Genomic DNA, 27499 nt, shown 5'->3' on the forward strand with positions numbered 1-27499 from the left:
CGGCAGGACCATGTTTAAAGCAGCAGAGGGCGCCATTAGACTTCGACCACAGGTTAGGCACTTCTAGACTTCGGGATTATCAAATATCAGCCCAATAATGGATCGTATTTCTGATAATAATGCACCGAATCATGCAATCTCACTGATCTGTTTTTTTTTCCTTTTTCTATTCTTGTGTGAGAAAGTGGCGCCTCAAGTTTGTTAGCTAATCAGAGGAGCAGGACTGAACGGCGGACAGGAAGAGTGCTCCGTTTCGAGCACCTTCATCACTCCGTGTGAACAACCGATAACGCTAGTCCGTGATGCTAAACCAATAACTACGTCCTGTGCTCTTCTGACCATCCGGATGGTCTTGACATGCCACAGATCTCTCACACACACACCACATATTCACGCGCATAAACACTAACCTCATGCTAGTTTAAGTGTGCTGACGGGAAACTGCGGTACGGTCACCATAGTCACTGGGTTTAGCACAGCCTGCCCGACGAGACCCGCGTGATGGTGGGCCACTACAGCCGTGGGCTTCCCCATCACGGCGCCCTGCTGCCCCACCGCCGCACCGTTAACGTGGCAGTGGCTCTGGGGCTGCTGAGCCAGCGTCTGTGTGATGTGGCCCAGCACCGGAGCCTGCGAGACGGCCACCGGCTGTTGGTAAAGTGCCACCGGGTGCACGGTTATGTGGCCGATAGGTTTGGAAGCAGCCGGCAGGACGTGATTGACCGCCTGGATGACGGACGCGTGAGACACGGAGGCGTGCGCGATGACGCTGGGTTGAGGCGCGATGGCTGCGTTCTGGGGCTGTGAAGGGGCGCTCGGCTTGTGCTGGAAGGTGATGTGGGAGGGGAGGATGGAGGGAGGAGGTGGAGGATGAGGAAGGACAGGCCCGCGTGGCTCAGACGGTGCCGGCGGAACTCTCAGGGCTGAGGGCCGAGACGAGGACGGGGTGCCGTCTTCCGCATCCTGTTCGAAGTTGTCTTCGCCTTCTGTAGAAAAACAAAAGTGTTGGAGTTAATCTGCAGGCGGTTTAGAACGGTAAATGCAGATAATCCGGTCTAACATTTTGGAAATCCCATGGTGCTCAGTCTTGCACAAAATGCCAAAAAATTTAAACCACAAAAATTTACTTTGGTTGGCTTTTTACTGACGCAGACAAGTTATAAACGGCTCTCAGTCGTGCACGCGGTGTTGGTTCGGCCGCTCGTCTGACCGAAAACGCTTCACATGCCGAGGCAAACTTCTTGCAAAATTACAATTCTTAAGGCGGGAAGCTCGTATGCCGAGGTACGACTGTATTATTACAACAGCTGGCACGATGAATAAAAATAATAAAAAATAAAACAAAGACATTTCTATTGATTTAATATTTCCACCTTTTAAAGATATGATGCGAGGAAGCAGATCTAATCGAAAATCTTTCACAGGAGCATTTACACAAAGAATATGGTATTTGGGAAATGTAGTTTGGAAACGTTTCTGTATCCTAAGAGAGAGGATACAGTGTGTGTGTGTGTGTGTGTATATACGTCTCTGTAAAAAGAAGCTTGATCAATTAGGTTCAAAGCGTATAATTAGTGATGAGTTACTGCACCGATTATACAACAATGTAACAAATTTAAACTGCTTATCCTTTGAAGTGAGTGAATATTTAGTGTAACTGTCACTTTGTATTTATCGCCTGCAGTCTAGTATAAATCCAGAAATGAAGCTTAAGCCTTTATTTGTTGCTGCACAGTGAAATTCTTTCTTCACATACCCTAGAGTCGCTGGGGTCAGAGTGCGGGGTCAGAGTGCAGGGTCAGCCAGGATACAGCGCCCCTGGAGCAGACAGGGTTAGGGGCCTTGTTTAAGGGCCGAATTGTGGCAACCTGGTGGAGCTGGGTCTCGAACCGTCGACCTTCTGCTCAGTAACTCGGTGCCTTAACCCTTAAGAAGACATGGCTAAGCTGCCTTACTATGAAATTTAATCCACCTTAAATCTCTTTAGGCTTCACTTTTTTTTACCGAGTTGTTTAGGTGCCACTATTAGCAACTCAGATGTGCTGTAACGGCGCTTAGTAATTCGCTTTCAATTAGCATTTCATCCTGCGCTCGAGAACGACGTTGAGAAACGGTCCCAAATTTAGCAGAAATGTTCAGTTCAGCTCGGGGAAAAAAATGAATAAATCATCCAAGCAACCTTACTTAACGAATAAAGAGACTGAATACGTTCCCTAAGACTGAAATAAATGAGACGTAGCGTAGATGGTGATGTTCGTCCAGACGGGTAATGTGAAGCGCAGTACCTGATGCTGTCGACGTGGACGCCTGGTCGTCTTCGGGCTGGACCGTCTGTCTGAGGATGCGGTCGATCTCCACGACGTCCATGCACTGGCCCAACTCGTTCTTCAGCTCGGCCAGTCTCTGCTGAGTGGCGATCTTCTCCCTCGCCAGCTTCTCCATCTCGTGCTCGTAGTCTTTCTCCTTACGCTTGAGGGTCTGCATGCAAAACAACAAAAATAATGTTTTTAAAAATATACAGTATATTCGCCACACTCCACATCTGTACTGGATATTTCTGGTTTTTATACAACACAAAAGACATGGAATACCAAAAGCGTTCGAGTCAAAGTGGGACTTTTATTTGCACAGTCCTGAGAGTAAAAACATCCTTCACTACACTAATGCACTTATCGTAATGTTCCACTGGTGCTCGAGCACCATCAAGGTAGAAAAGTTTTCTGATTTCTGCTTTACATCTGAAACGTCGGCCTCCCAGGAACTCCTTTAATGCTAAACATGTAACAAACGGCATGGAGTGAGGTCAGGACTGTACGGGGGACGTGGCCGGGTTCCTGTAATGTGTGGTGAAAAGTTATCCATTGATGTTCATGGATCAGGCGTTCCACTCGCTGAATGTTCACGAGCGCAGTGTGCTCCGAGCCATCTCGGCTGGGATCGTCATTCAGGGACGTACGGCCTTCTTTAAAATGTTTGCACCTTTCAAACGTTAATTGCAGCCAAGAGTCTCATCACTGTACTGTGTTTGAAGCCTTCCGTTAAAAAAAAAAAAAGCTTTTTACACTTCAGTCTCCCTATAGTGTCGATCTGCTGATTTTTGCTGCACAAATAAAATATATTACATACATTATACTGTATATTTGGGTTAAAAAAACTCTGGTCGTGGCGAAATCCCTATAACACAGCTCTTTCAGGCATGTTTTGTAAAGCCTGTATATGGTTACTGACGTGCTTCCTTTGTTTATTCTGCTTTTCCTCTTCCTTCCCTGACGAAGCCCCGCCTCCTCCCAACATCCTCAGTGGAGCGGCGTGGCCCTCGGGGATTAAATAAAGCGTTTTGTTTCAGCCAATCGGCTCGTCTGGAGAAAACCTGCCTGACCGCTTGAGAGAGAGAGTTCCGCATCGCTGTCTCAGCCGAGTGTGAGGTGCGTGTCGGCTTTGTGCTAGCGGGTGTGCCGTCTCCTGTATGTCGTAACCTCGCGCGTTCCTCAAATACTCAAAAAAAAAAAAAAAAAAAAAAAAAAGGCCACATAATAAGCGTCTTAAAAGAAAACTCTCTCCAAGAGTTTATCGTCTTAATATATTTTAAAATCCGGACTACTACAAAGCACTCGTACTTCAAAGTCACGAGGTTGTATTTTGTTTTTAATGTTCAGAATCTAAACAAAAACCATGAACTGAGGAGAGATAAAAGGAAGAGCGATGCAGGATATGCTTCCTGGTGACCCAGAATTACCTTTGGTCATCTTATCAGGTCACAAAAACAAGTCAGGGGAACATACAGGCTAGCAAACAAGTGCGACAGTTACAGTAATCATCCACCCGAGCGTTAATTATTATACGGTTCCCCAGCCTAAGGACGTCTACAACTAAGAAGACAAAACCAAGAAGAAAAATTTTTTCCCCCCCATCCGTTAAATGCTCACGCTACAGCGAGAAATAGTTCCTTCTGAAACAGTGACGTCATGCTAACCGGACTAACACGAAAGTAAACAGGGTTCGAGGTGGGCAGGGACTCGCAGAGGCACAAAAACAACAACAACCACGTTTCAGAGCTAAAGAAATAAAGATGCACTCATTACTGTCTCCTGCACCATTAAAAGTCCCGGTTTGACCTGAACGCCCCTTGTACAGTATTTTTTCTATATCTAGTATCATATCCATGCTCGTCATTTTCAAGATTTGAGAGTCACGTTAAACTCCAGTCACATGCTTTTGTGGGGAGAAAACATCAACACGCCGTGGAATGAAAATCTGTTTAACTTGGCCGTCTTCCCGTCTGCCAGAAAGAGTGACGGCCTCGAACCAACTGCAGCCAGCTTCCTGCTTTTGTGCCTAAACACTGTGTTACGACACAAGCAAATGAATACTGGAGACCAAAAGTGAAAGACTGGCTGCGCTGATCAGGTGACAGTCTCTACGGTCCAGCGCTGGCGGTTACGAATCCTTGGTATGCGAGAGCAGCAGTCTGAGAAAACAAGAACCAAAAAAAAAAAAAAGACTTTCCCCTTTTGTGGCAACAGACAGATCGGGGGAAAGGACGCAGTGACGTCAAAGACGTGTCTCTGCTTCTGGTAACGGCTACTTTCACTTTCGTGTGAACTTCAACTACAATATCTGAGCCTTTTGAGGAGAGAGCCTGGGTGTGAGTCATTTCTTGGTTAATACAATAAATCAACATCGCAGCTGCTTATTATTTGTTCCCAGTCGCTGGACTCCATCCTTTATGCCAGCTACCGTCCGGGTTGGGTTAAGGATGCCACATGCTTCCTCTAATAGTCCAAACTAAGCACCGTTTTAAACCGCTGCTCATGTGTAACACACTCGCAGGTGAAACGCTATCTGCCCTCTTCCACATAGATGAGCTCACAGATGCCGGCGAATGGTTAATGTCACTGTGATTGACGAGGGAAAGAGGGAAAGGGCGTCGCACCTCCTAGCCGGACCACATGGCTGTATTTGCCACTTTCTAGACTCAAAAACAAACAAATAAACAAACAAACAAATAGACTCTTGCTCGTTGATGCCGCTATGTGATGACTGTCCTGGTATATGAAAAATAAATAAATAAACTAATTCCTTCAAACTGTATTCAAAGAGATTTGTTCGTGTTTGAAGTGGTAAAATGTTGCAGTTGCAGTTCCACTATGATCCTGTAGGGGGTGCATTTTAAACTATTCACAAAGCACAGCATCCTGTGTGGCAGAATGTTTTTTGCTTAATTTGTTTAGAATTGCAATAAATCTTATTTAAAAAAATGATCAAAAAAAATGTATTTGTAATTATAATAAATTTTGAAAATCGCCGCTTACATAATCGCAATACAAATCGTCTCAGCACCGAGATACCGTGATAACATCGTCTCGCGAGCTCCCTGGTGATTCCCGTCTTTAGGAAACGGATTGTGAATAATTCAAAGAGAAGCAATCCACGTACAAAAACGGAATTAGGTGTTTTTATTATTATATTCAGGTAACGTGGACGATTCTATGGATGTGGATATTAAGGGTCATATTCACTTAATATCCCGTGTTTATATTATCATCCACAAGAAAGCGCCGCAGTGCGGGATAACGCGGAGCATGTGTGAGTGCAGCTTGATCCGGGATTAGCGTGATTGGAGAGTCCGGTCAGTGAGTCCACCATAAGCCTTTCCATGCAGAAACTAAGCAACACACACACACACACACACACACACACACACACACACACACACACACACACAGCATTCAACAAAACTGTTAAAATCTTAACATTCAACAGACGTTTTGGTTAAGAGGTGAAGCCCTATGGGGACGTGTGCTTTTTAACATTAACGTCCTGGGAAAACGACTACACGATCGCGCTCTCCCGTTCTCCATCTTGTCATTTCCGGCTCCCAAAATCAGCCGAGTAATAAATAACATTTCTTAATTAGACTCGAACAGATCATTAAGCTCATCTTGTAAATTACATGACTCTCAGACTCGCCGTTTCGTTCTTTAAACCCAGTCGCTTCGCTCAACCCCGGGTCTATTTTTAATCCGGTCGCGTCACACCAGCCCCGCTTTGCACTCCAAAAATGGGTGTTTGCTTTTTTTTGCTGGAAGCGTCTCAAGATTCGAGTTAGTTAGAAACTTTTCCGGAAGCAAAATGTCAAGTGTAATGAGTCCAGGAATAGAAGACTTTATTTTTAAGTCTTGTGCAGAAAATGAAATGTCCTTAATGAGAAACGTCCTTCTCTTCAGGAACATTTTGTTTTTTTTTAGACGTTGAGGGAAAGCAGGAATTAAACAACAGTCAGAGACGGGAATCACCGGGAGCCCCTTGATACGATATTATCGCGATATCACGGTGCTGATTCGATCTGTGTTGCACCACCTGTAGGATCGTAGAGGAACTGCAATGTTTTACCACCTCAAATACAAACATAAATAAATTAACAGATTGTTAAAAATAACTTATTTTAAAATCAGTGTGATCAATCAAAAGAATCACAATGCATCACTGACACTAAAAATCTAAAACATAACAAAAAGTGAGCACGTGTCACGAGACGGGTCATGTGATCGCGCCCTCGAACGCTCGAACTGATCTGAGGTCAGTCTCTGCCTTTTGTCTTGCAGCTACTTGAGCAGACAGCATCGCCGGGTCCCGCAGGATATCACCACGGCAACAGCTGGAACCCGCCGCAGTCTCCCTGGCAACGGAAGAGAAAGAGAGCAACGTGGCGACAGAGAAGGAGGCCGAGCCGGGATTGCCAGGTCTGCTTTGATTGGATGGCGCGACCCCTTCCATGTTCCACCCTGACACCTCTCGGACGCCCACATCCCAGTACTCCTCCAAACCCTTCCTCTTCCTCTGTAATTACAGCCGCCCCTCGTGTTCTCTCCATCGCTACGCGGACACGCCGCTTCCCGCATCCTCTATCGGGATCAGTAAACGTCAGAAAGAATGCGGAGACGGTTGAGATCGAGATTAGGAATCATTATGTTGGAAAATGACTTCCTAGTCTGGTGGTGACACATATCTGAGAACAGTGGCAAGGAAACATTATGTCGCAATTTGTTATCCACGTACACACACACACACATCTCAAAAAAAAAAAAAAAAACTTTTCTGAAACATTACAGGGAGATTTGCATAATTAAAGGTTTCGTTGCTATCAGTGGGACGGGTATCGCGGAATCTAGGACGCCCCTGCTATTCATGTCTACGTGGGGGGAAAAAGACGAGTTGAACGGATTTGCGTATTAAAAAGTACAAGACGTCCTGGCAAGCACAAGACGTAGACTTCTCATTCTTTTCCTGGCCTTTTCTCATTTCTCGAATCAAGCTCGTCTCTTAGCGCTCTCTCTCTCTCTCTCTCTTAGCGCTCTCTCTCTTTCTCTCTCGCTGCCCCTGAGGAGGCTGCAGCTTTGAGTCGACGCGCCAGTGAGCATGTGCTACACCAGAGCAGTGTGCAGCAAAACAGAGTCTGGCAGCAAGACGAAACGAGCGGGGAGGGGGGAGGGGAGGGATTTTGTCTAGAGCTGCCGCTGACATCATCGGGCTCGCGCTCGCCATGTGCTCGGGGCTCACGTGGCCTCGCAGGAAGGAGGGAGGAACACGACGCTCGGTGTTCGTACAGGAGGATCCGAAGTAACTGTGTCACTGCGTGGCCTGTTTCCCTGCACTACCAGCGCCATCGCTTCCTTCACAGGCTTGCATAATACACGTCTACAAATCCTATCAAACTTTTATGATAAATGATGTGATCTTACAAGTCATTCTTGGTAGTAAAAGACGTACATTTTATCTTCTCTACCGGAAGCTCAAACACCTCGAAACTACTTAAAAAAATATATTTTCTTAAAAAGCCCAGATGGACAAACGGACATAATGACTAAGCATGAGCTCGCAGCGAGGATCAAAACAGGCATATGCCTGAGAAGCTTTCCTGCCAATAGCACGTAAGCTGTGCGTGTGTGTGTGTGTGTGGGTGGAAAGGAAGAGAGAGAGTGTGAGAGAGAAAAACAGAGAGCTATACTGGTTTAATCACACTCGCACGCAGTTCATTATGAAAAAAATAAAAGAGAAAGGGGGAAAATATATATACATATACAGTATATATACACACATGCGTCCATAATATGTATAAACCGTATATCCTTGATTATTTTAAAGTTTTTCATTTTTCAAGATGGTAAAATCTGAACCCTGGTGCTTCAGGACAACGCAGACACTCTGACCCCGAGTAACCGTCCCACCCACGGGGTTAAACATTAACTTTTACAACCACCAACTTCCTTAATCCAATCCTGTCCATGCTCGAGCCTAATCGAAACACACCCTGTAAGAAGCGCACACACACACACAGTCATACTACTATCAAAATACTAACGTAATAACTCCCACAGTTATAACTGCAAACGTTTCAGACTGTATCTTCCACTCATCCATGGACACTAAAGCTGTCGTTCCTAATCTCCTTCCTAAAGTGTAAAAAAACACACCTACGCACATTTCATCCAAAAAAAACACGACAAACCCACTGAACCGTCCCTCTTAGAAACCCCTTTCAAGTCCTCCATCTTGTTCCTCTATCAGCTCCTTCAGCTTTTGCGAGACGGCCTTACAGGACTCCAGCTCCATCATATACTGTACTTAGACTTCCCGAATCCCGCGCAAAACCCATTAATGCGTATTCATGTCCGTTTCGAGTCCGTACCTGGATGTAGCGCAGGGCGCTTCGGAGCACGCTCAGATTGGAGGTCTTCTTCTCGTCCACGTTGGGGACGTTCCTCTTGAGGGTCTCGAAGCACTCCTTTAGATGTGCACGTCTGAAGCAGACACATAGAGCAGGTCGTAAACGCTTAAGCTCGGGTGCGATTGAGAGTTACTGAAGCGGAATAGCAGAGCAGAACAAAGGAAGTGTTTCGCAATATCGTTTCTATATTTCATACGTTTATAACTAGGGCTTTTATCAGTGTTTATTTCGTCAGATTCGAGATTTGATCAAAAGGGTTAGGCCTGCGTGAAACTTTTTTTTTTTTTTTCCTTGCTTGCAATTTTTCATTTGGAAAAATCTTGATAAATTATTTAATCATCCAGAAACAAAAGCAGAAAAGGCAAAGAAAGGAAAGGGCAAGTAAGGAAAAGGCCTGAAAAGGAAGGAGATGAAAGGGAAAAAAGGGGGGAAAAGGGAAAGGGCGGGGCAAGATAGGGAAAGGAAGGAATGGAGAGGAAAGAAAATGGACTTAAAAAACAGGAAAGGACAGTGCAAGATCGGGAATAGAAAAGAAATTAAATGAACAGAAAGGAAAGGGCAAGAAGAACAAAAAGTGAGAAAAAAAGGCAAGAAAGAAAAGGGCAAGATGGATAAAGGAATGCAAATGAAAGGAAATGGCAAAAAAGGAAAGAAAAGGAAACGAAGAGGCAGGAAAGAGGTCGGCAGGAAAAGGATGCGAGGAATTCCACCAATAGGAATACAGGCTAGTATAATGTTTTATTTGATGCAATTCTTTTCCCAATTACAAATCAAGCGAACCAGTTTGGGACATTTAGCTTATTTTTGAAATTTGTTTCAAAAAGTTCAAGAAAATCTACTGTTTAAAGCCCAAGGTTGTTGTTTATTTTATGTTTTCCGACATTTCCAAAATCAACGAGGATTCGTCTTAAATTACGCAGATCTCAAATACTGACTACCAGAATCGGGATTAATGTTTTTGGACGTAATGCAACTTAAATATCGGTTGTCTAACGCCCTGAGACGATAAGTGTGTTTGGAGCCTTTGAGCACTGATGGGCACAAGAGAGGAGGAAAAGAAAAAACAAAAAAACACATGATTAATTATTACCACAATTAACATCATAAAAGCTCATAAATGTTAGTAAGGAAGACCGGCAGCCTGGTTAAACCCCTTTCCCCAACACTGTTACTGTATTTATACACACTTCAACAAATACACTCACTCTTTTTGTTTTGTTTTTTCTATTCACACATATTCTTATCGTGCGGTGTTAAAGTCTTTTCCGTATCTTTACCTATATAATTCCCTCGACTAGATCCAGCCCGCTATAAAAGTCAGTAGCGCAATCGTGCTTAAAGCACAGGCAGAATATGTGGAGCAGATACAGAAGTGGAAGTAACTCACCTATTCTTTTCTAGCTTATTGTGCACCTCCCTGGTTCCTGCTCTGTAAGCACAATGTTGATGCATTTAGGTTAGAACTGGAGCTGAATAGGAGCAATGTATAATCCAAGTCACTCTTCTAGATTTATTTAATAACATCCCTTAGCCGTCTGCACACTGCATAATGTTCTACACCTTATTAGCTGCCTTAGCCTTACTGCTGAAGCAAAAATTTGCATAAAAATTTTTTTAAACCTCACCCTCCGGGTCGCCTCTTGCCCTCCAGACCACGGGTGTCCTCCAAGGCTGCGCCGTTGGTCCGTGCCGGTTGTGATATGTGATTCTGAGGCTGTCCGAGAGTGGGCTGGGCGAGCAAAGCATGCTGGGAGGTGATCACAGGGGCCGGGTAGGGCTGCAGCAGGGCCTGAGGCTGCTGCTTGGGACTGGTGCCCGACTGAGGCAAGGTGCTGCCTTCCGCCTTCACGTGGGTGAGCAGGGGGCGATGCTGAACCGGCTGAAGATGCTGATGCGGAGTGTGTGTGTCCTTCACTACGGAGCTGAGTAAAGGAGCGACTGACGGGGACAGTGCTGTAGCCAGAGTGCTGTTTACCATCGGTATGGGGGAGGCTGTATGGAGCGCTGCTGCAGGGTTAGCAGGAACCACAGGGATTGGGATGACTGTTATGGGCATGGGTGGAGGCAAAGGAGGGGCAGGGGCAAGAGCAGGGGATGGGGCAGGGACTGGGACTGGGGAAGGGGCAGGGGCAAGGGCTGGGGCTGGGGCAGGGGCTGGGGCAAGGACGGGAGGTCGTTGCTGGTGGTTGTGAAGCTCTGTTCGTACATCTTCGGCCCAAATCGTGTGGTTGACCTGCACTGGCTGGACAGACGTGGCAGTGATTTCGGGACGCTTGGGTTCCGCTGCACAGGACAGGAGGGCCTTTTGTCGTCGCTCATCTTCGTCTGGAAGGAGAGAAAAGACAAGAAATGGTTGAACAGATACTCACGGAGACGTGTCTACAGTTTTACTTACTCATTTACTTGATAAAGTGAAACTGTTACTGTGACTGTCCTTGTAAAGGACAAACCTTTAACCACGTTCACCACGTTCACCACGTGGCGCTGACGCGAGGCACGAAGCAAAGGAAGATGACACCTCGGCTACTAGGAGCGTAGTAAAGGTGTGACTTTAAAACCGGCTAAGCAGGTTCCGTCACCCTGTACTCAGCTGTATAGACTCGGAGTTGAAGGAGGTCAAGCGGACAAAGTCGGATGAAGTCTGGTTCACCGGAAAGACGCCTTCCGCAGAAAGTTTCACCAAAATCAACCATTTCTTTGGCTTTTTACAGAAGCAGGAAGGTTTTGGGTTTTTAGGGGGGGGGAAAGCACGTTAAATAGAGCAGGTTATAGAAAATGAATTCCAACGAATCAGGATCGAGTGTTCAGGAACGCTTTAGTTTTATATTTTCACGTGTCAGGGGGCTGTTCTGTATCTAATGCCAGTTTCTACACGCTAAGAACTTTAACGTCCTTTCTGCGATGCATCGTGCCACCATTTTTTATTTAACAGCGGGAGTGTGTGTACTTTCAATTTCCCCATCTTGTGCAAAACGGCTAGTAATCAGGAACGTTCCAGGCTTTGAGAAGTTGTTCTTCTTAAACGATTCTCTTCTGACAAAGCATAATCCAGGCTTTGGAGAAAAGCCTTGGGAGGTGTCTGACCCAGAAACCAGCACCAGAGCCCTGATACCGTTCAGCCTCATGCACGCAGAGGAAGTGTGTGTGTGTGTGTGTGTGTGTGAGGGGGGGGGATCTGAATCTGCGTCTCGTCTGCAGACTCTTCGATTGGTCGTGTTGTGGTGACGGACAAACGGAGCTGTAGAGGAGGCGTTAACCAATGGTTGAGCTTTTGTTCTCTGGGTAGGGTTTTAATACAGAAGGAGGAGGGGGGTGGGAGGATTTGCGAGCTGCCCAAAGCACATTTCAGCTGATGTCATTAGCGCTATGAGACACGAGCTGTGATCCGCTGCTGCAGTGCCTACGCTGCGTCCCACTCAACAAAAAAAACAAAAAAAAAACAGGAGCTGTTAATGCGGTCGAGCGTGCGAGGCGACGGTTGCCATGGATGCAAAGAGACCAACACAGAGGCACGTGGGAATCCTTGAACGTCAAATTGAGCTGGTACCAAGCGAGCACCCAAAACACAATTCTCCCTCACTCCTCCCCCTCCCCTCGTCCTGCATCTCGCTTTCGCCAGAACAAGGCTCTTGGGACGAGAGCAGCACGCTGAGCCGATTTAAGAACCGAGAAGACGTGACGAAAGTGCGCTATAGGGAGAAGGCACGTCCGTTTGCGCGATCTGTCGAGTACAGTAACACCGCTGAGCAGAACGTGCTCTTTTGTTTCAACTAATTGATTACACACAGCAGCGTATGCAGCTACGACGTTATGTCCGTTAATGAGGGCTGAGAGAAGGACAGCTCCAGGCTCTCGGATAAAAAGTTAACAGATGGACGGTGTCCCGAGCGACTGGAGAGTGCCTTGTTTCTTTATAAAGATGACATAGACTACTGAGTGTCAGAGGATAAAAAAAAAAACGTGCCAACAGGACACCGTTTAAACTCCCTCCCTCTCTCGTTGTGTAAAAGCACGCGCAATTACTCACACACACACACGCGGTCTAGAGCACAAACAAAGCAAGGAACCTACGCAAGCATGTACAGGAGTAGATGGTCGTATCTTATAAAACAGCACTTATTATTCATTACTTAGACATCCGTTCTTTTATCCATTGATGTTCTTGTGCGCTTTTAGTATTGAAGCATGCACAGTTATTTGCAACGAAATGTTAAAACACAAAACTCGGCTTTAATAACCGTGTACCTTCAAATCCTTAAAGCAGAACGATTTCGGCAGGAAGAGACAACTACGCGTTTAAACAAGATTCGTTTAGAAGCTGACGAGAAATCTGATCAAACTTTTATCAGCACCAGCCTACGCAAATATTTTACGGCGATACGCAAGCACGAAGCGTTCCAGAGTTAAAGCGTGACTACACGAGGCGTTTCACGCCACTGAAGACATAATGATGTACAATATACGGGAAGAAAAAACAAGAGGTAAACAGACATCTGATACTCGTTCATGGTTCTTTCTTCAAATCTTTGCAACAATTTTGGAGGCACACAATCGTATAGGATATCTTTGCTTTAGGAAAACATGGCGTGCTGGGGGTCAGAGTGGACAAATTTGGGTGTCCTGCACAGAGCCCTAACTGAACTCCACATCACGAGACAGCTTTTGGAATGCACTGGAACTGGAGTCATACTGAGATCTATATCCAGGCCAGAAACCTTAACCATAGACCAAATTTCACGTACTAAACGGATGTCCTGAATGATCGTAGTGATGTGATATTATATTATGAACATAACCACTGTACATTAAAAAAAAAAAACAAGCAATACCAAGATTTTTTTTACTAATTGTGTTATGTTTTATTAATGCTATGCAAGAGCCTCTCCCCGGGTACTTAGGGAACAAGGTTTGGCCGCACCACCATGAAAGGAGTGCTAACCATTTGTAAAGCACACGCACACATGCACTCACTCCCAGTTATACACTACAGCCAATTGGGAAACATACCACAGTCATTGGCCTGGGGCACTGCTGGCTCAGTGGTAGGTTTCTCACCTGGCATGTGGAAGGCCCGAGTTCGATCGATTCCCAGCCGATGCCCAAACCATGCAGTGCCGGTCCCCAAGCCCAGATAAAATGGAGTGTTGTGTCAGGAAAGGCATCCGCTGTAAAAACCTAAAACCTGTGCCAAGTAATTGTGCGGATCGGATGGTTCCGCTGTGGCGACCCGTTCACAGGAGCAGCCAAATGACCAACAACGACTACAGTATTTAGACTGCATGGGGAAAACCAGAATACCGACAAAGTACAAGGACTTCACACGTGCACACAAACTAGAGGTGAGATCTAAACCCCTGAAGGTGCAAGGTGACTGAGCTAACTTCTGTGACGCTATAACTTTCTTGGTTTGCATCATTAACATTTTCTATTTGTATGTTTATAAATGTGTCATTGGATTGTAATTTATATATTATTTTAGGTAGTACACGTGGAACATAAATCATCAATCAATCAGCCAATCAATGGAATATCTTTACAGTCATCTGGAAGTAGAATAAAATCATACTGAAAAGTATATCCTAGTGTTCTAGGCAAGGAACAAATATATATATGCAGGTGTTTTCCGGATAACTGTCCACGAAAGTCGTATAGACATCAGTGCAGCGTATAACATTACTGCTCTTGATGATTGTGTTGCTCAGAACAAAGAGTTACATTTTGCAATCTACTTTTAAACAATAAATTAACACATATACACCGTTCCAGTTTCGCTTTTTCACTATGCACGCCTATAACATGCCATTATATAACGTGTGTGCATGAGACACAGCAGGCAGGAGGGAGTTGCCCTACTTCCCCACGTCGTGACCCGCGGGAGGCGGGGCTTGTCTAGTGCGCACGTGGTCGCAAGGGGCGGCCCTTTAAGCACGCGCTATTCACCGGGGGGGTGTGGACCGAGTGACACGTCATCCTCAGGATGGAAAAAAAAAGGAAAAGAAACAGAAAAAAAAACAACCTACTCCCAGATTGTTGCGATTACACACACACACACAGTTACACACACACAAGGGGAATTAATCGTTGCAAATGAGATATAATAATTAAAAAAAAAATAGTAATGATAAAAAAACACAGAAATGAGATACACAATCACGAAGCAGGAAGTAAGACGAAAAGTCACGCGGCGATAATGTCATGCTGTAAACACACACACACACACACACACAGAGTCGCCACCGCCCATTGCACAATCATTACGGCATTCCATAAATTGAAACAAAGCTGCTTTGATGATTTTAATTCAGGGGTCTATTCAATAAATAGGAAGAAAAAAGAAGGAAAGAGAAAGTGTGTATGTGTGCTTGAGTGTGTGAGAGAGAGAGAGAAAGAGAGGGAGCGCGTGAGTGTGTGTTCACGCACCCACCACCCACTACGGCGGGACTGCGCGCGCGGAGTCGCCGACTAAATATAGCACGGATTTAACCCGGAAACCGAGACGTTAGATTGTTACTATGTTGCGCTGTTTCAATGTTCCTGCTACATCATTATAACGTTCGAATGTTTGCACTGTTACATTGTTCCAGTGTTGCGCTGCGTGTCATTGTAACGTTACCAGTTGCATGACATTTCACAAAGCGCTGCAGCATGCATTACTTCAAACACGTAAAATTTTTTTTTACATCTTTAAAATTCTTCAAACACAATTTAAAACCACCCCCTCCCCCAACCCACCCCACACTCCCCCATTCCCACCTTACCACGTGTAATCTGTTGTTGCTGGGCTTGCCACTCCAGATATCTAGCCGCCTCCAGCAGTGTTTCAATACTCATTTCGTTCACCGAGCGGATACAGTGTCTTTAAAACACACACACACTCATACACCCGCACGCACACACACATACACACACTAGTGCAAGTTGCGCGTTTGCAGAATGACCGGATCGTTCACACACACTCACACTAAGCTTTAACACTTATTTCACTCGTGTAATTACATAAAAAAAGAAATCTCTCCGGGTCTCCCGAAAATTCCTCAGACGTGCATGACTTGACTTGCAACAAGATGGCGATGCGAGTAACAGAAAACACAACACAGTGGAAGGCGGCATAGCGATCAAGCTCCGCCTTCGTACACAAAGCCCCGCCCTCAAATACTACCAGCTTCTAAAAAAACAAGGCTACGCTGATCCGGATCAGGATTCAGAAATGACAGAAGCTCCTTCTGTCAACAAACGTGAGTGAGGTTTAAAGGATTTAAAGATGTTTGAAGATTATCATATTGATTTTATTTTTATTTTTTTTTACCCTCAAGGATTTTAGAGTATAGCTGCAATAAAAGGACTTATATATATATATTTTTTAGGAATGTAAAGGTATGAAATAAATATAATTTAGACACGTATAGTATATGATTCAAAATGTGCATGACTTGCAGCAATGATTATGCAATTTTATGATCCCATGATCGTGATCATTCAAACTGCTGCCCTACAGTGCCGCCAAAAAGTATTTGCACATTCCTGCTGTTTAACCTTTTTTTCCCGCATATTATTAAATTAGAGTACTTTATTAATTCTAAAGGGAAATTGTAATTTTTCACATATCCCAGTTAGAAATCTGGGGTCAGTCAGTGTCAGTCAAGATACAGCTCGTCTGGAGCAGATTGGGTTAAGGGCCTTGCAACAGTGGAAAATTCCTGCTACATTATTAGTGGCTTGAACCTCCACTCTCCCAATCAGAAACACAGTAACTTACAGCATTATCTGTTTAAGCCACTACTCGCCAGGTGCCTGGAGAGACCTGATTGGCCAAGCTTTCTCTGAGAGAAGGGATGGGAGGCACTCAAGCACTCTCACATCAATTACGGCTCTATAGCCACTCAAGGGCGTATGCGAGCTCAAGGAAGTGGAAGGAGCGGATTGCGCTGTCCTCCAAGTGTGTTACACCGCTCCCAATGGTGTGTGGCTAAGCAGTTAAAAAAGATGTGGTTGGCTGGCGTCACCTGACTCGGAGGAAACGTTGATATTCTTCAGCCCCTCCCTGACTGGAATCCTTGATTGAGGAGTGCCCTAATGACGGGTGTGAATTGGATATGACTATGTTTTTTTTTTACACTGGATGTAAACTTTACTTTGAAAAAAGTGTTTTGTACCACTTTACGCCACTTTCATTGCAGTAGCTGCTACTATTTGCTCGTGTTGTTTACTTTTCAACTCTGTGTCAAACATATTTCTTCCTCACATATAAGGGCTGTAACAAAATAATGCAAACATAGTCATTACTTTGTTATTAACTAGCAAATTACACGTTTTTGTGGATCAACCATTATACTCTATACAAAGGTACTACTCAACACAAGTCATGCATCTGCGCCATCGTTAAACCCGACTCTCAAATCCTCATTGAAATTCCCTCTTTGAAATGTGAAAGTAACACTTTTTAATTAGAGGATAGCATCAAATCAATTAAACTTCTGGGATATTGACCTTGTAAGTAAGTGGCTTTGTTAATCAGTTTCAGCTGTTTTGGTGTTAATGAAATTAACAACAGGTGCACTAGAGAGGCAAAAATAAGATGTTCTCCAAATTACGTAGAAATGGTTTTCCAGGTGACATTTTTTTCCTTCCTCATCTTTTCTGAAAGTCTTTCACTCTTTTTGCATTTGTTTATGGTCAGTGTCACTACCGGTAGCATTAGGCGATCCCCAGGCCCTACATACAGTAGGTTGCACAGGCAGTACAACTCCTCCAGAATGGTCCATTGCCAGAAGGTTTGCTGTGTCTCCCAACACAGTCTCAAGAGCATGGAGGAGATTCCAGGAGACTGGCAGTTACTCTAGGAGTGTTGGACAAAGTTGTAGAAGGTCCTTAACCCATTAGCAGGACCGGTATTTGCTTCTTCGTGCAAGGAGGAACAGGATGAGCTCTGTCAGAGCCCTAGCAAAAAGATCTATTCCAGAAGGCCACGGCTGTGAATGTCTCTGACCAAACATAAGGGTGGCCTGAAGAACCGACATCCTCTAGTGGGCCCTGTGCTCACTGCTCAGCCCCATAAAACTCGGTTGGCATTTGGCAGAGAACTCCAGAATTGGCAGGTTTGTCATCGGCGCCCTGTGCTGTTTACAGATGAGCGCAGGTTCATCCGGAGCACATGTGACAGATATTAAATCATCTGGAGAAGCTGTGGAAATGTTACACTTCCCGGAACATTGTTCTGCATGACCAGTTTTGTGGTGGGTCAATGATAGTCTGGGGAGGCATATCCATGGAGGAGCTCTATGGCACCCTGTCTGCCATTAAATACAGAAATTAATTTCTTGGACCCATTGTCACACCCTACACTGGTGCACAACAATGCACGGTCTCATGTGGTGAGTGTATGCGGGCAGTTCCTGGAGGATGAAGGAATTGATACCACTGACTTGCCCTCATGCTCACCTGACCTAGATCCATTAGAACACCTCTGTGAAATTATGTTTCGGTCCATCCAACACCACCAGGCTGCACCTCAGACTGTCCAGGAGCTCAGTGATAGCCTGGTCCAGATCTGGGAGGAGATACCCCCAGAACACCATCTGTCGTCTCATCAGGATCAGATATCCAGCATTTTTTCTATTGAGATCTGATGTGTTTTCAAAGTATATAAATATACATACACAGTGGCAAGAATTTCATGGTTTTCTGCATTAATTTGTCATAAAATGTGATGATCATCATCTAAGTCAAAAGTACTGACAAATATAATGTGCTTAAAATAAATACTTCAAAAAGGTTTTTTTAATGAATTATTAATGAATTATTAAGAACATTACATTATATATGTATATAATGTAATGTTCTCAATAATTAATAATTATATATATATATATAAAAATTCCAATTTTATTTGTCACATACACAGTCATACACAGTACGATATGCAGTGAAATGCTTATATGACCGCCAGTGACCTTAAAAAGAGAATTAAAACTTATAATAAGAAATAAATATATGTGTGTGAATGTGTCCATTTAGTCCATGGATGTTAAAAGATTGCACTAGATCTGCATGGTGATGTGGTTGACCTTATCATCTGCGGAAAAAAGTTCCTTCTCAGTCTCTCTGTGTTGGTCTTCAGGGAGCAGAAACGCTTTCCTGACCTCAACAGAGAGAACAGTCCATTATTGGGGTGGCTGAGGTCCTTCACGATCTTCCTGGCCTTGGTCCAGCACCGCTTGGTGCAGAATGAGTGCAGGTCAGGGAGCTCGGTGCGGATGATGCGCTCAGCTGATCGCATCACCCTCTGTATAGCTCGTCTGTCCTGCATGGTGCTGTTTCCAAACCAGGTTGTGATGTTTCCCGTCAGGATGCTCTCTATGGTGCAGGAGTAGAAATTCCTGAGCACCTTGGAGGGCAGTCTGAAGTCTCTCAAGCGTCTGAGGTGGTACAGAAGCTGCCGCGCCTTTTTTACCACGGTGTTGATGTGACAGCACCATGACAGGTCCTGCGTGATGTGAACACCGAGGTATCGGAAACTGTCCACTCTTTCACTGGGGTCTGGTAGTTCCTCTCCTGCTTTGTACTGAAGTCCACTATTAGCTCCTTTGTCTTGCTGACGTTCAGGAGGAAATTGTTCCTCTGGCAACAGTTCTCCAGATTTCCAATCTTCTCCAGGTAGGCCGTCTCGTCGTTGTTTGTGATCAGGCCCACCACGACAGTGTCGTCAGCTAACTTGATGACGGCGGTGGAGCTGGTAGTGGCCTACAGCAGGGGGCTCAGGACACAACCTTAGGGGGCTCCAGTACTGAGAGTGATGGAGGCTGAGACATGTCCGCCCATCCTTACTGCCTGTGGTCTGCCAGTCAGAAAATTGGAGATCCACTGACACATAGATGAGCTGAGTCCAGGTGCTCCAGATTGGTGGTATATATATATGATGTATATTATATTAATATAATATTAATAATATACACAGTATGTATAGTAAATAAAATTAAAAAAACAAGTTTATATTTTCTTAATGTGAAGCCATTTTTTTTGGCTGACACTGTATATGCATACTGTATCTGTACTGTGTATATATATATATATATATATATATATATATATATATATTAGTGCTGTCAAAATTAGTGCGTTAACGCATGCGATTAATTTGAAATATTTAACGCTTTAAAAAAATTTAACGCAATTAACGCGGTTGCATTTTTTTTTTTTTTCTGTTGTGGCCGACGTGTGTTCAACGTGCAAAGAAGTATGGATAAGACCAAGGAAGGACTTTTAGACGGAAAGTTTCAGTATAAAATTCTGCCGGATGGTTCTGTGGATAAAACAAAAGTAATCTGTACATTTTGCAAAGCCGAATTTAAATACCACAGAAGTAATTCGTTTTTGACATATCACTTAAAAGCAAAACACCCCACCGAAACAATCTCTACAGGGCCTCGCCAATGTAAATTGCATTGATTGTTTTGAAATTCAAATGACACAAATGGCACATACCTGTGTTTTTATTTCTGTAATAAATATGGCTTTCAAGCCAACAGTTAATTTGGAGAATATTGATGGTTTATTGCAGGTATGTTGTTTACATGAGAAAATCTGTGTTACAAGTTAAACAAAAATTCCAATAAACAATCATATTTAAATTTAAATAGTTTCATTGTCTTGAGTTGACATTAATTATTTACATTTACATATCCCAAAAGTTTCAGTCTTTTAATTGTGATTAATCGCGATTAATTGCAAAAAAAATTGTGCGATTAATTAGTTAATTTTTTTAAATCAATTGACAGCACTAATATATATATATATATATATATATTTATATATATACCCTGCACCTATTATACACCAAAGTTAATCTATACGCTAGCTATGTAAAAAATAAAAATACATATAATAATAATAATAATAATAGTAATAATAATAATGAATTTATAAATTATTATTATTATCTGAAGAACCTTCATTTCTAACACTGACATGTCTAACAGCTCGCGCTTTTCTCGCTCCGCGACTCCAGTTCCGCGTTTTAAACACGATCTTCCAAACCGCGCCTCATTTGCATATGAATAAAGTGCCTCGCCCTGAGCCAATCAGAGCGCAGAACAACACGGCGTGGTGTCCGTCCACATGGGCGCCCGCTGGGCTGCAGCGCGCCTTATTTGCATGACGAGCGCGTGACCCGGCCTCGCCTCGCCGTCCTTGTATCTGTCAATCACGCTGAGTCACGCGTCTGCTGGACACGCCCAGAAAACCACGTGATCGGGTTGGGATTTCTGAACGGTGTGTGGTGTGGCTGCTGTGATATAAAGTAGGAGTGTAGAATAGTAGTACACTGTCACATCTGGGGCAGATAAATCGCAGAGGTATGTGGTTGGCATGTTGGGGCAGCTAGGCAGAAGAACAATTGGAGTGTGTTTGGAAATCATTAAACATAAAAGAAAAAAATTCTGACACTCACTCAATCATCGTGTGTACATCTGGAGCCTATCCTAGAAAACTTTGGATAGGCTCACAGGGTGCACAGGGTGCCAATCAGTTGCAGGGCAAACACACGTACACACACGCACACATTCTACAGGCAATTTGGGAACACCAATTAGTCTAATCTGCATGTTTTTGGACTGTGGGAGAAAACCGGAGTACCCGGAGGAAACCCACGCAAACTCCATGCACGCAGACCCCGAAGCGGGACTCGAACCCGGAACCTGGAGGTGCAAGTCAACAGTGCTAACCACTAAGGTCCGGGCTGCTGTAGTACATACTGTATATCTCAATTTCTCTCTTTCGTTCTCTTTCTTTCTCTCTTGGTTTCCTCCAGGTTCTCGTTGTGGTACACTACTGTATGTTCCCCTTACTCCCAGTATTCAGAATTCGCCACAACACTTGATCATAAATGAGTGAGTGATAATTCAAGGTAATACGCTTTCCCCCCACTCTTTTGGGAAGGCTTTTCATTAGATTTTGAAGCGTACCCACATGGGATTTTGTGTTCATTCATCTCACAAGAGCGTTAGTGAGGTCATGATGGGGAGTCTCCAGTTCATCCAGTTTTCATCCCAAAGGCGAGATTCCGTACAGGACGCTCAAGTTATTCCAGTCTTAAATGATCTTGTCATGGAACTCAATTTGTTCACAGAGTCATCGTCATGCCAGAGCAGGATTTTAGCCTCATAAAGCGGAAACTGAGATGCTGCAGCGAACACGATTACACTCTAGACCATCATGTGCTTCCAGTTTAGTGGCTGTAGTTGTCAAGCATCCAAATATTTTTGGTCATATCATGCAAAAGTTTTTCTGAAGGTCAGATTTTAAGCCCAATAACATGAAACCTAAATAATTTCACTGGAAACTTTACACAGCTCACTCTACTGCCAGCTTAGAGCTCATGATGATCAGCTGAAGGTTTTTACATTTTTTTATTAGTATTATCAAGAATAAGTCACATGATCAGGGGACGGACTGTGAATATGAGATATCTACATATAAAGCAAATGAAAAAAAGTTCTTTAAATCATGTGTGTGTTTTTTTTTCTATATATTGCATATAACGAGCATCCAGGTGAAGTTTCCTCCACCACTGAAGGTGATGTGGCTGAAAATACAAGAACCTGTTAGCGAGCCTATTGTGCAGGCAGCAATACAGGACATCTCACATCATCACTCCAGCCATCTGTATGAATGAGCGTTGGCATGGTAACGGCCCGACCAAGAGAGGAAAACCCTGGTCGACCAGGAAACAGTCACAGAGCCTCCTCCAATCAGCACGGTGCTCTGGAAGTGCGTCAGTGCTGATGTCACTCTAGTGAAAGCACAAATGCCCACACACACACACACACAGCTCCTTTGGCAGGCATAAGGCACAAGTGTGATCACAGACAGGTAATCAACATGCATAAAATCTCATACGACTAAAATAAATATGCATAGTGGTGTATATATATATATATATATATATATATACACCATATATAAAATCCCAGGGGATTTTCAAACCTCTTGTAATCCCAGAGCTTTCTATGCCTGAACTTTCCACCAGACATCATTTATGCTTGTTTTTGAGTTTGGATGACAGAAAAGGGGGAAAAATGTGATCTCTGTGACCTTACCCATGGCACAGGGGTCGGTGCCAGAAGAGTATTTGAGTATTTTTAGAAACTGCTAATCTCCTGGGAGTTACACACAGCGTTCGGTAGAGTTTATACAGAATGGTGCGTAAAACAAAAAACATCCAGGAGAGGACGGCCAGATGGACTTAATGAAACAGGACGTCTATGGGAACTCAAATAACCATTCTGTTATATAGTGTAAAGAATGTTTTAAAGGCTAGTGAGCATATAAGAACCTTAACAGAATAATACAAGTGGTGTTCAAGTCAAACCGGGACTTGACTGTACAGAGTAAAACACAGTTCTGACAGTTAAAACTCCCTTCATTTCTCTATATAACATTAAAAAAGTTTACTGCAGCCAAGAGTCTCATCTTCTATTCTTCTGTAAATGTCAGTTGCCTTGAACACCCTCCATATATAATTTCTTTAATAAGATGTGACCTTCACCAGTGGGAATGAATGAAATTCTGCCGAAACCTCATGACCTATTTGTGCTTAATAAAACTTAATGAATAAAAAAACAATTTATACTGTATATACAAAAAGAAATTAATTAAAAAACTATTTGATGCTTTATGGAGTTCAAAATGTATATAAACATACAGTAACCTAACACAAAGGGCTTCACAAATAATGAGATTCTAAGCACAACAAATACAATACTATTAATGCAGATGAAATAAAAAACCCCGGTACAAAATAAAACTAGGATTTAAAAGTAAGCTTGAATTTCCATTAGGAATCTTAAATAAGATAATATTTATTGTAGTGTTAATTTTTAATGTAGTTTATCTTACTGTGTCGAGTTAAGGTTGATCTGTGTGACGCAACACGTCATGAAGTAACATTACTCCCTTTAAAGTGACTCTTAACTGAACAAAGGGTTGATTGTTCTTTTCTTGCCTTTATGAAGTCCAGTGTGATCATGAGCCAAGCACTGATTTTGGATGATGTTTGTCATTATTATTTGTGTATTTATTTCAGCTTTTATACAGCCTAATAGTTTTGGATTTACGAATGCAAATGTAATTAGACCCAGATATAACAACAAGGGGGGGGGTGGGGGGGAAGCAAATGCCTTTAATAATACATAATCCAGATTTTGTCTGTTTAGTGAGCTGTGGTTTTTGGATTTAAGGCTTAGAGCTCCCTCATGTGGTCAGTCCTGTAGTTGCAGTGTAATTTTGTACTAAGTTTGTTTTTCTATTTAAGGTAAACTTTGTCTAATGTAAAGGGACTGATTATTTATAAATGCTCTATAAATTTAATATTTTGACAGGATTCATTTTCATTCGTCGTACACTCACACAAATCACAAATAACACAAATCTTGTAAATTTAAAGGGTTTAGACGCAGAACATGCAATTAACAGTCATAAAGATGAGCTCCTGGTAAATAATAAATGGACAATAAACACAATACTTGCACAATTTAATTCAATTAAATTTTATTTGTATAGCGCTTTTAACAATTTTCATTGTCACAAAATTTGCACAATCAAAAGAATTATTTAAGTTTGTATTGAACGTGAATGTGTATGATTCAAAATGGTCAGATAGTCCCTGAAGAGCAGGACGAGTGGCAAGGAAAAACTCCCTGAGATGGTAATAGGAAGAACCTGAAGAGGAACCCGACTCAACAGGGAACCCATCCACAATCTATTAAGAAAAAAATTAAATTGCATGTCATATGAATGCACTTTTTCTCAATAGGCTACCTAATAAATACATTAATCATAATACATACACTGATGGCCCATGTGCAGGGATACTATGAGTGAAGCAGGATTAAACAGTACATCTGGAAATTAATTAACAAAAATAAATAAATTTAATTTAAAAAATCAAACCTAGTCATTTTATACAAAAGTTCTAAAATAAAGCAACATCCTTGAACTAACAACCTTAATAAATACCCAGTTTAAGAAACAAAAAAATATTTTTAACAACAAAAAAATGTTCAATTTTTTTAATTATTTAAAATTTGACATATAATAATAATAATAAATAATAATAATAATAAAAATAATAATAATCTTGAGCCAAGTCCCAAGAGATGTATTTATTTTGTATTTATTCGGTTTAAATTAATAAATGTCTTTATACAGATTTTGCACCAAAAATCCTTTGCAAATCAACAAATGCAATGTAAATGCAAATAATTTAGCTGATTTCATACAGACCACTAACATGCATACCTTTGGGACAGATTTTATATTTCATTTTACCCTCTCTGGATGAATTGCACAACTCTCGGAAAACATCCTAAAAGACTCCTCACACCCTGCTCATGATCTGTTTGACTTGCTGCCATCAGGCGAACGATGCAGGAGTATTGAAACAAGGACAAATAGACTAAAAAACAGTTTTTACCCTGTTGCCATCAGGGCATTGAATAACAATACATTTTTTCACCTACATCTCATCATAATTCTATGTGCAATAAGGACTCTTGTGCAATAATATCTTATGCAGTTTTATGCAGATTGAGTTTGATACTATATTTTGATATTAGTGTACATATGTTAGCCCCCCCCCCCTTTTTCTTCCCTTATTATATATCTGTTTTTATTTGTTTGCATGTCTCTCATGGCACCTAATTTCGTTGTACTTGTTACAATGACAATAAAGATATTCTGATTCTGATAACAGCCTAAAATTGCTAATATTCCTTTCATGCACATGATAGAGTGCTCCAAGCTGAAGGCTGATTTTCCTCTGCCAGTCTGTAGCATAGCCGTATGACGTAATGCCAGTTTGGTTTCTTCAAAGGGAAACCGACCACTAGTGGGTGCACCTTCCAGACTAAAGTGTGTGTGTGTCTCTCTCTCTCTTTGAGACCACACACACGCCTATAAACCGTCTCTTACAGCTCATACTGTACGTCATGTCTTCATGTCTTTAAACTAAAGATGTTCCGTTTGGAATTCTCTCTTTGTTCTTTACATTCCATCGTTATTTTAATTCGTTACTGAAGCATGTGCTTCCTGATGGTTAGAAATTTCTAGAAATTGGTTTCATGTAAGATAATGTCAAGAATGCATTACATGAATATATATATTTATATAATGCATGATGAGTTTTTTATTTAAAGAATTGTGTCTTCAGGAGAGAAAGTCCTTCAGGTTTTTTTTATTTCACAAATTGACCCTCCATTAGAGTTTTATTACGAAGTCATAATCTCGAGCGATGCAGGCGTCATGGTGACGTGGTGGTTATCACCGTGGCCTCGCACCTCCCAGGGTCAAGGGTTCGATTCTCACCTTTCAGTTTGTGTGACGGAACCTTTCTGTCCCTCTGCTTGGTGGGTTTCCTCCAGGTACTCTGGTTTCCTCCCACAGTCCAAACACATGCAGATTAGGCTTACTGGCGTCCCCAAATTGCCTGTAGTGTGTGTTTATGCATGTGCATACAGGGTGTTCCCTGCCTCGTACCCAAGGTCCCCTTGGATAGACTCCTGCAATCCTGTACAGGATAAAGCGCCTTAGAGAATGGATGAATAGAAATACATATTAGTTAGATCATGTTTGGTGAACTTAAATGGAAACTTCCCACAGTAGAAAGGTAGCTTGGTGATCCCTGCAGTCTACATAAAGTCGTATTCCCAGTTTCTCAGACTGTGGTATCTATACAAACTGATTGGTTTAGATTTATTACTGCTCAGATGCACCTTTATTCGCTAGATACTTATATGGTTTTATGGTGGCAAGAAAGCAAAGTATCAAACCTTTTGGAACATGGCTCATCGCCATCAAATGCTCATTAAACCATTAATCAGTTTTCTTGCTGTGCCCATGTAATTTTGTCATGCATAAAAATGCTTCAGTTCATCCATCATCTATACCATTTATCCTGTGTAGAGTCACAGATGGGTGCGTGTGGAGCCTCTCCGAGGGAACTAATGGGGTACATCTGGATTGGGTTCCAAATAATATCAGGGCACAAGCACAGACGTTCACACACTCCTCAGTTAACAGAAAGGGCAATTTGAAAACAAGAATCAGCCAACACCCCTTGGACTGTGGACGCACGTGGAGAACATGCAAACTCAGGAGGTGAGATTAGAACCCTCAACCCTGGAGGAGTGAGGTGCTTGTTTGAAGTTGTTTTTAATGTTTGAAGTAGGTTCATGCTGAAATCCAGCTGAGCTGTAGATGACCTGAAAAAATAATGCTGAGTTTTAGATTCAGTCTCAGAGATACAGTAACAAAGTACGGTTGTAAATGTTGTCGAGATGACATGAGCCGGAGAAATTTTTTATATCTTGAGATCACAAGCAAGGATAAGGTGATTACACAATCTTATACAGTCACATGCTTCCAAATTTGTGGCCCAAACACAGATGTGATGGTCAAGTGTCCACATACTTTTGGGCATAGTGTGTATACAGGGCTAACACTAACAAATCTACAGTACGAGGTACATTCGAGTCAAACCAGGACTTGTGATGAAGTTTCTGTTAAATGGAGGTGTAGAAGTGATTGACATTCAAACAAAATACGTTGAGGAGACTTAGGGACGATGATTAGGGACGAACGCCTGATCCCTAAATAAATCGACAGATAACTTGTCGCCAAAGAAGAGATGCATCTGTCAGGCCAATGTTTCAGGCATGAAGCTGACGGGCAGTCTGATCGTGGCCTCCGGCGTACTGAGAAATCGTTCTACCTTGATGA

The 27499-nt window shown here is 42.8% G+C and overlaps 1 protein-coding gene across 2 annotated transcripts; it reads right to left on the reverse strand.

The window, feature by feature from the left end:
- Positions 1-310: 310 nt before the first annotated feature.
- On the reverse strand, positions 311-15810 carry mntb (MAX network transcriptional repressor b). Of its 2 annotated transcripts, XM_053479091.1 has the most exons (6): positions 15487-15810; positions 10354-11053; positions 10116-10157; positions 8690-8801; positions 2286-2478; positions 311-986 (listed from the first exon to the last, which is right to left on the reverse strand). In XM_053479091.1, the coding sequence occupies exons 1-6, from the start codon at positions 15557-15559 to the stop codon at positions 412-414; spliced, it is 1695 nt and encodes a 564-aa protein (XP_053335066.1). In that variant the 5' UTR covers positions 15560-15810; the 3' UTR covers positions 311-411. The 2 variants fall into 2 exon arrangements, with proteins under 2 accessions (XP_053335066.1, XP_053335067.1); XM_053479092.1 differs by lacking the exon at positions 10116-10157.
- Positions 15811-27499: the final 11689 nt, after the last annotated feature.

This window comes from Clarias gariepinus, chromosome 19, assembly GCF_024256425.1.
Source record: "Clarias gariepinus isolate MV-2021 ecotype Netherlands chromosome 19, CGAR_prim_01v2, whole genome shotgun sequence".
NCBI classification, from domain to species: domain Eukaryota; kingdom Metazoa; phylum Chordata; class Actinopteri; order Siluriformes; family Clariidae; genus Clarias; species Clarias gariepinus.

Coding starts and splice junctions, on each gene's coding strand:
- mntb (XM_053479091.1), bottom strand. CDS start 15,559: ATGAGTATTGAAACACTGCTGGAGGCGGCTAGATATCTGGAGTGGCAA. Junction 10,158..10,353: donor GGCAAGAGGCGACCCGGAGG/GTGAGGTTTAAA, acceptor TTGTGCTTACAG/AGCAGGAACCAGGGAGGTGC. Junction 987..2,285: donor GTCCACGTCGACAGCATCAG/GTACTGCGCTTC, acceptor GTTTTTCTACAG/AAGGCGAAGACAACTTCGAA.